Source organism: Coenobita brevimanus, chromosome 27 (assembly GCF_032717465.1).
Source record: "Coenobita brevimanus isolate Jiangsu-jjx chromosome 27, ASM3271746v2, whole genome shotgun sequence".
In the NCBI taxonomy this organism is placed as follows: domain Eukaryota; kingdom Metazoa; phylum Arthropoda; class Malacostraca; order Decapoda; family Coenobitidae; genus Coenobita; species Coenobita brevimanus.
In genome coordinates this window covers 8,241,395-8,254,201 of record NC_136980.1, presented here as the reverse complement: position 1 = coordinate 8,254,201, position 12,807 = coordinate 8,241,395, and the positions used below count along the sequence as shown (strand labels likewise).

Genomic DNA, 12,807 nt, shown 5'->3' with positions numbered 1-12,807 from the left:
GAAGTCTATCCAATGCTGTAAAAAGCATCTAGGGCAGCAGTGTTTAACCTGGGATGTGTGTACCCCTTGAGGGTGGAACCTGTTATTTTGGGGGGTGCAAAATGCACTAGTAAGCTATTACATACCTGTAAAATGAAAATTCTTAGCCACTGAATGTGTCTCAATGACTGGTTGTAAATTTTGTCTATTGAAGTATAACAGCCCATCGTTTTACAATGAACCAGTATACAGTATATGCAATCAATTGCTTATACAATGACTAAATGGTTAGAACCTTTTTTCAATATATGATCGCATTTTAGCCTATATGATAATTATGAGTCTGTGCAAAGCTTTGCTGGTCAACGTGCACCGGTACTTTTCCTTATACAATCATAAACAGCTTACAGTTATTCTAAAATGGCCTTCGAACTCAGTCACTATAACATTTGTTATGTCAGGGATGATGCCGTAGTGTGGTGCAGGAGTTCAAGCAGCAAGTTAAATGCAATGAAGTGAAGCAACTAGCAATTTAGGTGAGGTTGAAAAACAATTTTATTCATTTTTGGTGGTGAGCAACAGGTGAAGTGCTGTGAAGTGAAATAACCACCAGTTAGAGTAAACTGCAGATTTGTTTTTTGATCTTGTTGGGTGAGCAACCCTTACCCAAAAACGTATCCCAACTGAATCCATGACACTGATATCACATACTGTACGATGAATTATTACAATGCCATGGATATTTTTCAAACTTAAAGAAACTTATCATTATGGTAGGTGGGGGCACTCACCATCCACTCACTCTATGTAGTGCTGATCTCAGGTGTCTGCCCTTTCCTCTCCATCCTTCTTTCCTTCCATACTCTTCTGTCTTTCTTTCCTTCATTCTTTCCTCGTCCTTCTGCCTACGGGTGACTTTACACTCCCTCTTCTGTCTTTCTTTCCTTCATTCTTTCCACTTCCTTCAGCCTGTGGGTGACTCTACACTGGGTGACAAGCCAAATGGTTTCCTGTGCACCAGGAAAACATTTACTACGCAGGGTGGTAACCATATAACCAAATTTTGGCACCTGGTGGTTTAGTGGGTAATTATTGCGCTCCAATTGGATTGAGCCGGTGAAGGTTTATATCCAAGGGGTGGTTGGGGCTGACTGCTCATGTAATGCCACTCCGGGATGAGTGAGGCTGGTCACTCTCATCTTAAATGTCGGGACCAACTGCCTAGCCCTGGGCTCCTACACTCCTCATGGGGCAATGTAGGACTGGATGATGATGATGATGATGATAACCTTATCATAAAACAACGGTGTGCCCAACTGTGGGATGATACTGTGTCACTGTGCCATCCTGGCTGTAATGTAAATATACCATTAAAAAAAAATTCATGTGCATATGCATGTGCATGTGTGTGTGCACATGTGCACACATGCATGCAAAGTATATAACACTGAGGTCTGACAAGGGGTGTGAGAATACTGAAACTATATTCTGCAAACAGATGGGATGCAAACACTACATAAATTGTAAGTACCACTGCTCTAGGGATAACAAAAACAATAGCTAAAAATATGATCCTGAGCTTTTATCAACAAAACACGCAATTATAATAAACCATACCAATAGTTACATTCAGATCACTAAAAAAAAAAAAAAAAAAAAAAAAAAAAAAAAAGCAGCTGGCTAGTTTTGAGTTGATAAACTCCCCATATAGCTATATACATATATTATTATAAAACAAGAAGTGGAATTCAGCTGTTTAAGAGGAACATTACTTTCTTCAATATTACAAAAACTTAAGGCCAAAGAGGGATTCCTTCATGTTATGGCACTAATACAACCAGGCAGCTCCATCACCCAGTTATATTACAGTACAGTCCCTCAACTCCCACCTTACTTCACCAAAACAAGATGGTGGACTGGAAGACAGAAGGTTCAGCCTGCAGTCCCTTAGGTTCGTATCCAATGCTAAACCATATCAGTGGTTACAATACATTTAAATTAATGAAAAAGGGGTTTGCTAAACTACAACTTTAACAAAAAAAGTCATATATGAAACAAATGGAAGTTCACTTGATTACAGAAAGCAAAAAAGAGGAGGGACCTTTGTATAAAAACTGGGCAGTCCCACGACATGGTTACTGGTAATCCGTTGAAGGGCAGTTTCAGCCAGCAGTTCACTAAGTTCACAGTTGATGAAACTGGGGCTACAGCAATAATAAATCATACCAATATTCATATTTTATATTAGTTAATAAAATAGTACTGGTAGGTAATCTACACAGATTATAAATTTAAAAATTTATATATATCGTACAAACACACACAGTAATATTATATATATATATATATATATATATATATATATATATATATATATATATATATACAGTATATATATATGTTACATATTTAAAGTCCGGATTTCTGAAAGGAATATTATTCCCATCCTAGTCTGGAGTGGGATGCCTTCATGTCGTGGTATGCACAACCAACCAGTGAAACTGCCTTGCTATACAAACATCTCTCATCTCCCTCCCTAACCCCATAAAGAAGGATGAACTGCAGGAGAAAGGCGATTCTGTCTGCAGTCCAAGGGGCTCACACCAGTCATTATATCTAAAGTAATGAAAAAAAATAAAATAAAAAAATACACAAACAGAGTGAAGTTTGGCTTTTTGTTAGCAACTTTATTTCTTACTTAGTTTCATAAATCCCTCTGAGATGCTGGAATGGGATACATCCATGTGATGGCATAGTTCCACCTGGCATCACTGCCTGGCTGTACAAATATCCCTCATCCTCTTCACTATCCCCCAAAGGGAGATGATGGCTTTTTCTTTTTAAGAGAACATTATTGCCATTTATGTTACATAAAACGTACTGTGGTGTTGGAGAGAGAGCTTCTTGTGGTGGTACTGGTATATATGACTGGCTCCACTGCCCTGTTTTGGCAACCATCGTCTCCTCACTCCATGCAGTGTTGCCCTCGCTTGATGTAGTGCTGCTTACTTCTTCCTTCACATTTATCATTCATTTTCTGTCTGCCCTCTTCTCTTCCTATTTCTCCCATCCTTAGTACTTTTTATTACACTTTTGCCCTCGCTTGATGTAGTGCTGCTTACTTCTTCCTTCACATTTATCATTCATTTTCTGTCTGCCCTCTTCTCTTCCTATTTCTCCCATCCTTAGTACTTTTTATTACACTTTTTTCCACTTCAGGTGGATCTACACGAAGTGATACGTCTAGTGGTTTCCTAAACCAAGGAAACCATTTACAATTCTGGGTGGTAACCATAAAACCAAATTACAGGGTGAAGTGGAGCCTACTATGGTGCCCACTAACTGGTTGGAGACACACAAATGCAGCATCCATCCAAGAACCAAACCTCCACACTATTTCCCACTGTCAGTTGCAAGAGAACATCCATTTGCTGGATAACCTTGCTGGGGTATCTGCTTCCCTGAGGCTGACAGGTATGCTTTGCCAGACAGACTGGGGTTCATCATCATCATCATTCGATGACGTCCCTTAACTCCTTCCCTACCCCCTAAAACGAGGATGGTGAAATACAGCTTCTCCAGCACCATTTAAGAGGCAAACACTAAGTAACTGATCTAAAATATATATATATACAGTATATATATATGTAATCCCTCTAATATCCAAGCGCCCAATATCCGAACATCCCCACTAATCGGACATAATCGTCCTGGGATCCAATATTCCAAAATGGGCCAAAAACCGCAAAAAATTTGAAAAAAATCTGACTTTTTTCCCACCCGTAATTTGAAACTGCCGCCTGGCGCCGAACAGCTGTTACACCATGGTCCCTTCACCCTTCCTTACTCCCTCCCTCCCCCCTCCCCTGTCAGGGTTGCCATTTGGTATTTTTCATTACCAAGTGTGGGCCAATTTGGTAATGAAAAATTCATTTGGTAATGAATCGGAATAATGCATTACCAAATGGATTTTTCACATGTATGAGTATACACAGGATGGAGATGGTGGATTGTTTGCTCTCTCTGATTAATCTGCTATCCTACATAGCGTGAAAATAATCAACATGGTGTTAATTATAAGGAGAGTGATTACATGTATTTCCACTTTTATATATAATTAGTGAAGAATAAATGCTAGCTTTACGAATTTGGTAATGAAAAGTTAAATTTGGTAATCAAAGTTGAGGAGATTGGTAATGTGGCTGTTGCGATCTGGCAACTCTGTTACCCCGCCATCATCAACAGTCACAGTCTAACTCCAATCGAGAGCAGATGCTCATACCAGTGCAAGCCACAGGTGCTTGTTTTTTGTGAATAAACAGTGAATAAACTGCAATACATCGCCACTAGAACACACAGGAATTTACAGTGTTGTGCAGTGTTAAGAAATTAGAATTTAGAGTGCAGAGGATTAACTGTGGACTGCAAACTGGCGGTTCAAACCAGTCCAGGAGCCAGGGACTTGTAAGTACCCTGAATGTTTAATATTGTATAAACTCACCTCTAAAACCTCATTTTATGGTTCTTTTGCATTTATTTCAGTCTTTTATGTCCCTTATTGGTGTGATTTGGGTCTTAAATAGGTGCAATGCATGTCCAGAGGGAGTTGTATAGGTGTTTCTCTGAGTTAGGGTCCATAAGTACAAGTCCATAAGCTGGGGCCCAATATCCGAACAGGACCACTATCCGGACCTGCCTATGGCTCTATTACATCGGATATTGGAGGGATTACTGTATATATTATATATATATACAATATATATATATGTAGGAGCCTCTGTGGTACAGTGGTAAAGTGTGCGTTTTCGTACACTGACGGACAAGGGTTCGCGCCGCGCCAGGGTAATAAACTTTGGAAGCGTTCTTCTGGCCACGTACTGCATTGGCGGACATCAGGGGTGCTGTGGTTGAACCAGTGTCGCATACTATAAAGTATGCTTGCACCCAGTCGGCTTTCGTGGGCCGATTCACAGACTACACACACATCCAAAGCCACTCCAACACTACAATTACACTTACAAGCACTTCTCATCCTCCATACAATCTCTATCAGACAGCCTAAGCCACTTGGTAGAGATACATTGGCTGTATCATCCCCACTTCAGTTGGGGATAGGCCAGTCCTGCAATGGACACTCAAATGGCTAATGAGATAATGAGATATATATTACATATATATGTATATACTGTATATGTGTTACATACATACATATATATATATATATATATATATATATATATATATATATATATATACATATATCGAACAACAATAGGATATCGGTAACAGCAGCAATCAGATTTTTTTTTTTTTTCCTACCTCTAGGTAATACTAGCAGCAGTTGTAGTCCCAGGCTCATCTAAAATGAGCCCATCCAATGGACAGCAGGCTTAAACTGTCCTTCTCCACCAGTCCACCATCCTCCTTTTAGGGGATAGGCAGTTGAGCTGTCTGGCCATATCAGTGCCATCACATGTAAAGCATCCATCTCTTGCCACCATTTCAGGGGTAGATATTAAACAAATGGCATACTGAACACAAAACACAAATTAAATATCAAAATAACAATAAGACAGCTATCATATTAAATGCTATATAAAACTCCAGTACAATAAAACACTGGTAGGTTGGCATCTGATCATCATCATCATCTGGACTTCCTTTCCCACCCTAGGGCTGGGTAAGGAGTAGCATTTGAAAACTGTCATAACCATCTTGCCTCTTTTTCCCCAACCACAGGTAGATTTGGTACACCAGAACGGATAAACAGAACTACTATATATATAAAACTGCCTGATGATGAGCAAGAATAAAGGACACATCAATCATGGAATAGAAGACATTATCCACTTCACTCCAATGATATCAGCAAGAAAAAAAAAAAAAAAAAGGAAGATGTTATGAACCATCTACAGGATCTAATGGCCTGTGCTGTTGACAGACTTTTGTTTAGCTAAGGAGACATTTTTCTAAAGTACTAAAATGACATTTTTAAAAGTAAAAGGAGGTTTGATCTCAATGAAATCCCCTGACAGCAGCAAAAGCTTTTAAAGTAACAATATTAAACCATTTGTAATATCTTGATGATACCCTTGCTGTTACCAGCAGCAATAATATTGGAACCACGACGCCAACAGACCGCTGATACAAACTCCGAAGGTTCTTCTTCCCTCTGGTCCTGGTCTAACACAAGCTTTTTCTGGTCAAACTTGAGGCTAAACAGAGTCCGAGACATGCCCTTGTAGTACACATAGAGGGAATTATTCTCTGACCCACAAGCAACATATTCACCATCTGTCGCCAGCCCTACAAAGTTCTTTTCATTAATATGCCCTTGTAGGGAACGCACACAATGGGACTTGTTCACATTCCATATCTTTAGCAAACTGTCTGTGGATGCTGAAACAATGTCCTCACTAGACACAAATTTGACATATGAAACGGCTTTACGGTGCCCACGAAAGACCCGAACTTCCTCCTTCATGTTGCGCAGGTCATAATAATGAACACAGTGATCTGCTGAGCCAAATGCCAGGTGGTAACGGCTAGCTGGGTTGAACTGCACACAACACACATTAGCCTTGGCCTCCAGCGATGTTATGGAGCGTTCACTGTCAAGGGACCATAGTTTAACTTTATGATCATCACTGCCAGATGCAATCAACTTGGTGTCCATTTTGTTAAAGTCTACATTCCAACACCTTTTCTCATGTTCTTGGAAAGTATGAAGGCGCTGAGTAGTGAAGGCATCCCAGACAGTGACAGTACCATCATAGTCACTGCTCGCTAGTAGGTTCTTCATGTAGTTACTCCAGCTAACACAGCTGATCTTGGAAGAGCAGATCATCTCTGAGCAGGGGTAGTGCAGATCAACTGTGTCTCGGATCACCGTACCGTAGTCAAATATGCGGATTTTCTTCGTCAGGCCAGCCACCGCAAAGTACTCACTATCCTTGTCAAACTCAATACTGGAAGCAATATTACTAGACTGCTGGATGAGGTCACAGTTATAGTTGATGGTGGCAAGGGGCCGCATGGCACTGTATTGTGTAAACTTGGAGATGCACTCACCAAACTGATGAAGCCCACCATCCTCATTTTCCAGTCCTGCCTCACTAAGTCCTGGTACTCTCATGCTAAGGTATCGTTCCACCAGTTCATTAAAGTGAAGGTGCATTCGTTTGCGTTTGGCCTGCACAGTTGAGCTCTCTGGGCAAGCGCGGCTAAACAGAGGTACATTGAACCCCTCCTCCACAGGGCTTGATGGCTCTTGTGCATGGGAAACTCCAGGACATTCCCCATCCAGAATCTCTGTTAGGAACACCCCACTGGAGTTAGGGACGCTGTTTTCCTGTGGCACACAGCTAGAAAGGCTTCGATAGGGCTCCATATTCTCCAGGCTGTTCTCCACACAAGACAGGTCATGCTTTATTAGTTTCACCTCACGACTGATTGAGGCCAGCTGTTCCTCTTTCTGCTTCAAGAGTTCGCTGAGGAAGTCCTTCATTAGTTCATACTTATTCTGCACTGACTGGGCCTCTAACTGCTCCTTCTTTTCCTGTAGTATGGTTATGATATGATTTATATCACTAATACCTAAACATGACCCTTCAAAACTTAGATAGTTTCTGAGTTCACTAAAGGCAGCAGTTTTCTTTCTCTTGGTCAATGCAGCCTGGAGGTCCCCCAAACGACGCTGTTTCAAGACCTGCTGATTCACTGTGTGATTTGGGTAAATAGAATCTGTCGAGTCCACACTGAAATTACACTTAGGACATCGACTGTTAGCCTGGATGCTCGTAACCAAGCAGGATCGGCAAAAGGTGTGTCCGCACTTTGTCATGTATGCCTCAGTGATAAGATCCAGGCACACTGGGCACAAAAAATCTGAGTTCTTCTCCTCTAATGTTCCATCCAGACCATTCAAAACAAAAACGTTTGCTCGTTTGACACTGCGACTCCCCATTCGACCCCCACCACCACCACCCTCCAGCCGAGTCTCACTGTTAGCCATACTGATGCCTGAACCTCACATATCACTTTCTTATTATCTCACTAGCCTCACTCCACATTTCTGTTTCCTCTTGCTTAACATCTATCTTTCTCCTCTTGCTTCATGTTTCTTACTCTTCTCATTTGTCTCAATTCATGTGTTTCTCTCCTCTCACTGTCTCACTCTCCTCTTGCTTTACGTCTCTCTCCTCTCACTTCTCGCCTCACTTTCCTTTGTCTCGCTCTTTTCGTCTCACTCTCCTCACTCCAACACGCACACTACTGCAGTGACCTGAAAGATATTGCCTATCATTAACACAAGCTACTTGGTTTAGCTTCCAGTCCATAGAAAATAACAGCTATATTATGAGGAAGCATAGTAGTGCCTGACTGACTGATTACCATAAGCTTTATCACATCCTTCATAGTAATAAAGACATAAAAATAAGATACAGGCAGACCCCGAGATACAATACCCCTATATGCGATACCCCGGCATATCAATGGGGGTAGAAATACCACCCTACCCTGCTGAATGATGGCCAAACCCCTGTATAATGTTGGGTTTTGTTTTTTTAAACTGATTTTGATGGCATTTTTTACTTATATTTTGTTTAGGTTGATTTATAAACTATTTTTAAACTCAGATTAATGTGTTTTAGTCAAAGGTAGGATGAACACTGTCATTTGGGAGTACAGTTTACTAAGTTGGATTTTTTCCATACTTTTTTTGATGGTTTCATACTTTATTTTTGGGTTTAAGTGAGTTACAAACTGCTTTTAGGCTTAGTTTAGCTTGTTTTAAAGCTATTTGGAGGTTTAGGTTAGCTAGAAATCTTTTTGGACTCATTTTGGGTGGGTTTAGGACTTGGTTGGGAGGGAAACCCAAGGCTCAAAAATGCATCCCTATGCTTTACAAGTTAAATCTACCCCGAGATGCAATACCCCGCCTAAAGATGAGTTTTTACATAACCAATTGCATCATTAAACCGGGGTATGCCTGTATTGGATCATACTATATACCATACAAAAAGCCAATAATTGTCTTGTCAGATAACCGAATTCATCTTTCAGGTCACTTACAGCAATCAGACAAAAGACTGAACACAAAAGAAACAAGAAGGGTTCCTGAGAGTGAGGTAATGGGTGATAATGAAAAGCAAAGACCTTAGCAGATAACTGTCTAGACACAAAATTAATAAATTCAATTTTCAGGTCACTTAAGCAATCAGACAAAAGACGAAACAAAGAAAAATGATAATGAGTTTCTGAAGGTGAGGAAATGAGTGATACAATAATCCCTTTAAGACCCGGATCCCTAAGACCAGGACGTCTCAAGTTCCGGACATTTTGGGCTTGGGATCTGGGGGGGGGGGGGGGAGCCCATATGTGTTCCTCCCTACTCTAAATTTGCCATGCGGTGATGAACAGCTGTGTTTTGGTGCTTAGTTCCAGCAACGTCCGCTAGATTGCCCCTGCCTCCTCCCCAGTTCCAGCCCACCTACCGTCGTGATTGCACGCTCATCGCCATGGCTGCCCATATGCTTGTTTTTGTGGTGGACAGTGAATAAACTGCAATACCTCACCACCAGACACATGGAAATTTACAGTGTTGTGCAGTGTTAAGAAATCAGAATTCAGAGTGCAAAGGATTAAATGCAGAGTGCAACACTGGCGTGGTGCAACTAAGAACAGAATGTGCAGTGTTAAACAATTATAATTCACAGTGCAAAGGATTAAGTGCAGCGCAACACTGGATTACTGTACGTGCTTCAAGCACCTTCACCACTGTCAGAGTCATAAAGAAGGCACGTTAATCTTCAAGACAGCCACGGACATGTTGTAAGTACCCTGTACACTGCTAAGTATTTTCCATACTCACTTCTAATTTCTCATTCTCTGGTCCCTTTTCATTTACTTCATGGTTTCTATCCCTGATTTGTGTGCATAGGGTCTTAAATAGGTGCTGTGCATGTCCGGCAGGGAGTTACTTAGGTGGCTTTCAAAGTTAGGTTGGGTTGGGGTCTATAAGTACAGTACCTGTCCAGGGGCATTTTTCCCCAAGTCACGGACATGCCTTTGGCTCTATTACATTGGAACTTGGAGCGATTACTGTATATACAGTACAATCCCAGCTATCCGGTATCCAGACAAACGGAATACTCAGAACAACGGGAAAATTCAAGGGCTGGTAAAAATGTCAGTAAGTTATAATTGTGCGCCAATTTGAATGGACCGCCAAACCGCTGTTTGATCGTGTCACGCGAGGCTGGGTGAAGTCAGACAAAGCGAGGTGAAGGCATTTCCGGCTAATGTAAATCCCTAGCAAATCCTCTTAACCACCCCTCCTCTCCCCCTCTTTCCCCTACTTGAATTCAGTCATCCTCCACACCCTCCAAAAATCACCAGTCTGCGTTTTGCCACCAGACAGTAAACAAGCTCTCTTGCTATTGTGTTCCTCTGATAGACGGTAATTTGTACACTCCAAAATGCCTAAAGTGCAAACTAAACGTAAGCGTATCGTGCTTACCTTGAAACAGAAGCTGGACATATGCAACAGACTTGAAAAAGGCGAACATTATAAAACACTAATGGGTGAATATAAATGTTAATAGGAATGAAAGTTTACTTTGTTGGAAGAAAAATAAATAAATAATATGCCTGCATTTCATACGTACATCATTTATTTTATTTTCTGCAAAACAGCTGAGTGGCGGGTGAGGGGTGGAGTGATGGAGGTCAGGTGGGGAAGAAGAAGAACAGTCGGAAACGTAAACAAACTCACGTGGGGGCACAGGTGTCGTGATAATTCTACAGTGCAGTCTTAACACATCATCAGTTCACTAATAAATGTTCAAGCTTTTATTTCTTTATTTTATTTTTCGAAATTTTTATGAGTACAGTACATGTTATGAATACAGTAATTCGGTAAACAATGGACTGGTGCAATTTGCAGTACTGCAAATTGCTAGACATTGCACGCACGTCCGTTATGACCATGGTGTGTGTTTACAAGGCAGTTTTTCAGGCGGAATCTCTTAGTGTAACCCCTAATGTGACTGGTGAGTACCTGAACTGTATTTACTGCTGTGATAGCCTTTGTATAGATTTGACTTGAAAATCAGAAATACGGGAAAAATCTGTAACCGGGAAGGTAAATTCCCCAAGCCACCCGGTTAAATGGGATTGTACTGTACAAACGGTCTTCAAGTTATGATGGTCCAACTTACAATTTTTCAGCTATACAATGATGCAATAGCAATGCAAATTTCTTAGAAACTGTAATTTGAATTCTGAATTTTGATCTTTTCCCGGACTAGTGATATGCAGTATGATACTCTCTCGTGATGCTGGGCAGCGGCAGTGAGCCACACATCCCAGTCTGCCACACAGTCACTGATGTATACAACAGATACTCTACAGTGTTCTGTGTTGCCAGCATTTTTTTGGATACCCCCCCCCCCCGTGTCTACGGTGTGTTTTGTGCAACCATCATGTCTACAAACTGCCCATCTGTCTCTCCTGCTACTGGTAAGAAGAGGAAGGCAATTACTCTCGACATGAAACTCAAGATAACTGCCCAGCATGAAGGCAGCAAGCCCATAATGGCCATCGCACATGAACATGGGCCTTCACAATCGACAATCTAGACCATCATACAAACATAAGAAGCAAATAAGTGATGCAAGGTCTTCAGTGTCGATGAAATCCACTGTCATCAGGAAAAAAAGAGCCAGGCCGCCTGATAAGATGAAGAAATTGCTTGTCATGTGGATGGATGACCAGATACAGAAATGCATACTGCTTAACCTACTGACAATCCAGGCTATGGCATGAAGACTGAATTATTAAAAGAGCATGCTGATGATCCTACATATATGCAGCAGTTTACAGCAAGTCATCGGTGGTTCCAGCGCTTCAAAAGGCGTCATAATTTTCATAATGTGAAGGCCAGAGGTGATGCAGCAAGTGCCGACAATGAAGGTGCCGAAGCATATCAGGAAGATTTGCATTGCGTAATTGTGGACAAGAAATATTTGCCAGTACAAATACTGGTATTTAATAAGCACATTTAAGGCAGGCTTGGCTAGCCTGCGATGTTCGGTTGGTTAGGTGTACTAAATGCATTTTTGACTTACGATATTTTCCACTTGCGATGGGTTTATTGGAATGTAACCTCATTGTAAGTCAGAGACCCTCAGAATATATATAAATATATAGAGTATACAGGTATACCTCAATATACAATACCTCTAGATGTGACACCCCGGCGTAATGATGGGGATAGATATACAGTACTCCCATACCCTGCCTAATGATGGCCAAACCCCAGTTTAATGATGGGGTCTGATTCTTTTTTTTACAGATTCTGATGATATTTTAGACTAAAATTATGTGTTTAGGTTGATTTATAAACTGTTTTAAGACTTAGATTAATGAGTTTTAGCAGTAGGTGGGGTGAACATTATAATTTTGGGGTACAATTTACTAAGCTTGATTTTGCCACTTATATTTGACGATTTTCAGATTTTACATGTTGGTTTCAGTGGGTCATTTACAGGATTTAGGCTTAGGTTAACTTCTTTTACAGCTGTTAGGCCATTTAGATTGGCTTTAAACTTGTTTTTGGACTAATCTGGGTGGGTTTAGGACTTGGGTGGGGGGGGAAACCCATGGCTCAAACATGCATCCCTATACAGGTATACCACAGTTTAACGATGCAATTGGTTAGGTAAAAACCCATCATTAGGCGGGGTGTTGTATATCGGGGTATATTTAACATGTAAAGTAATGGGATGTGTTTTTCAGCCTACTGTGTGTGTGTGTGTGTGTGTG

The 12,807-nt window shown here is 41.0% G+C and overlaps 2 protein-coding genes across 4 annotated transcripts in view; both read right to left on the bottom strand.

Moving 5' to 3' along the window:
* Nucleotides 1–12,807, bottom strand: part of LOC145394557 (cytosol aminopeptidase-like) — a 102,152-nt gene that overhangs the window by 36,964 nt on the left and 52,381 nt on the right. The window lies entirely within an intron of this gene.
* On the bottom strand, nucleotides 6,022–8,007 carry LOC145394556 (E3 ubiquitin-protein ligase COP1-like). The gene has a single exon (XM_080268394.1). It carries the CDS (start codon nucleotides 7,991–7,993, stop codon nucleotides 6,041–6,043), a length of 1,953 nt encoding a protein of 650 aa, XP_080124520.1. The 5' UTR covers nucleotides 7,994–8,007; the 3' UTR covers nucleotides 6,022–6,040.

Excerpts from the sequence above, each read along its gene's own strand:
- LOC145394556 (XM_080268394.1), bottom strand. The coding sequence starts at position 7,993 with ATGGCTAACAGTGAGACTCGGCTGGAGGGTGGTGGTGGTGGGGGTCGA.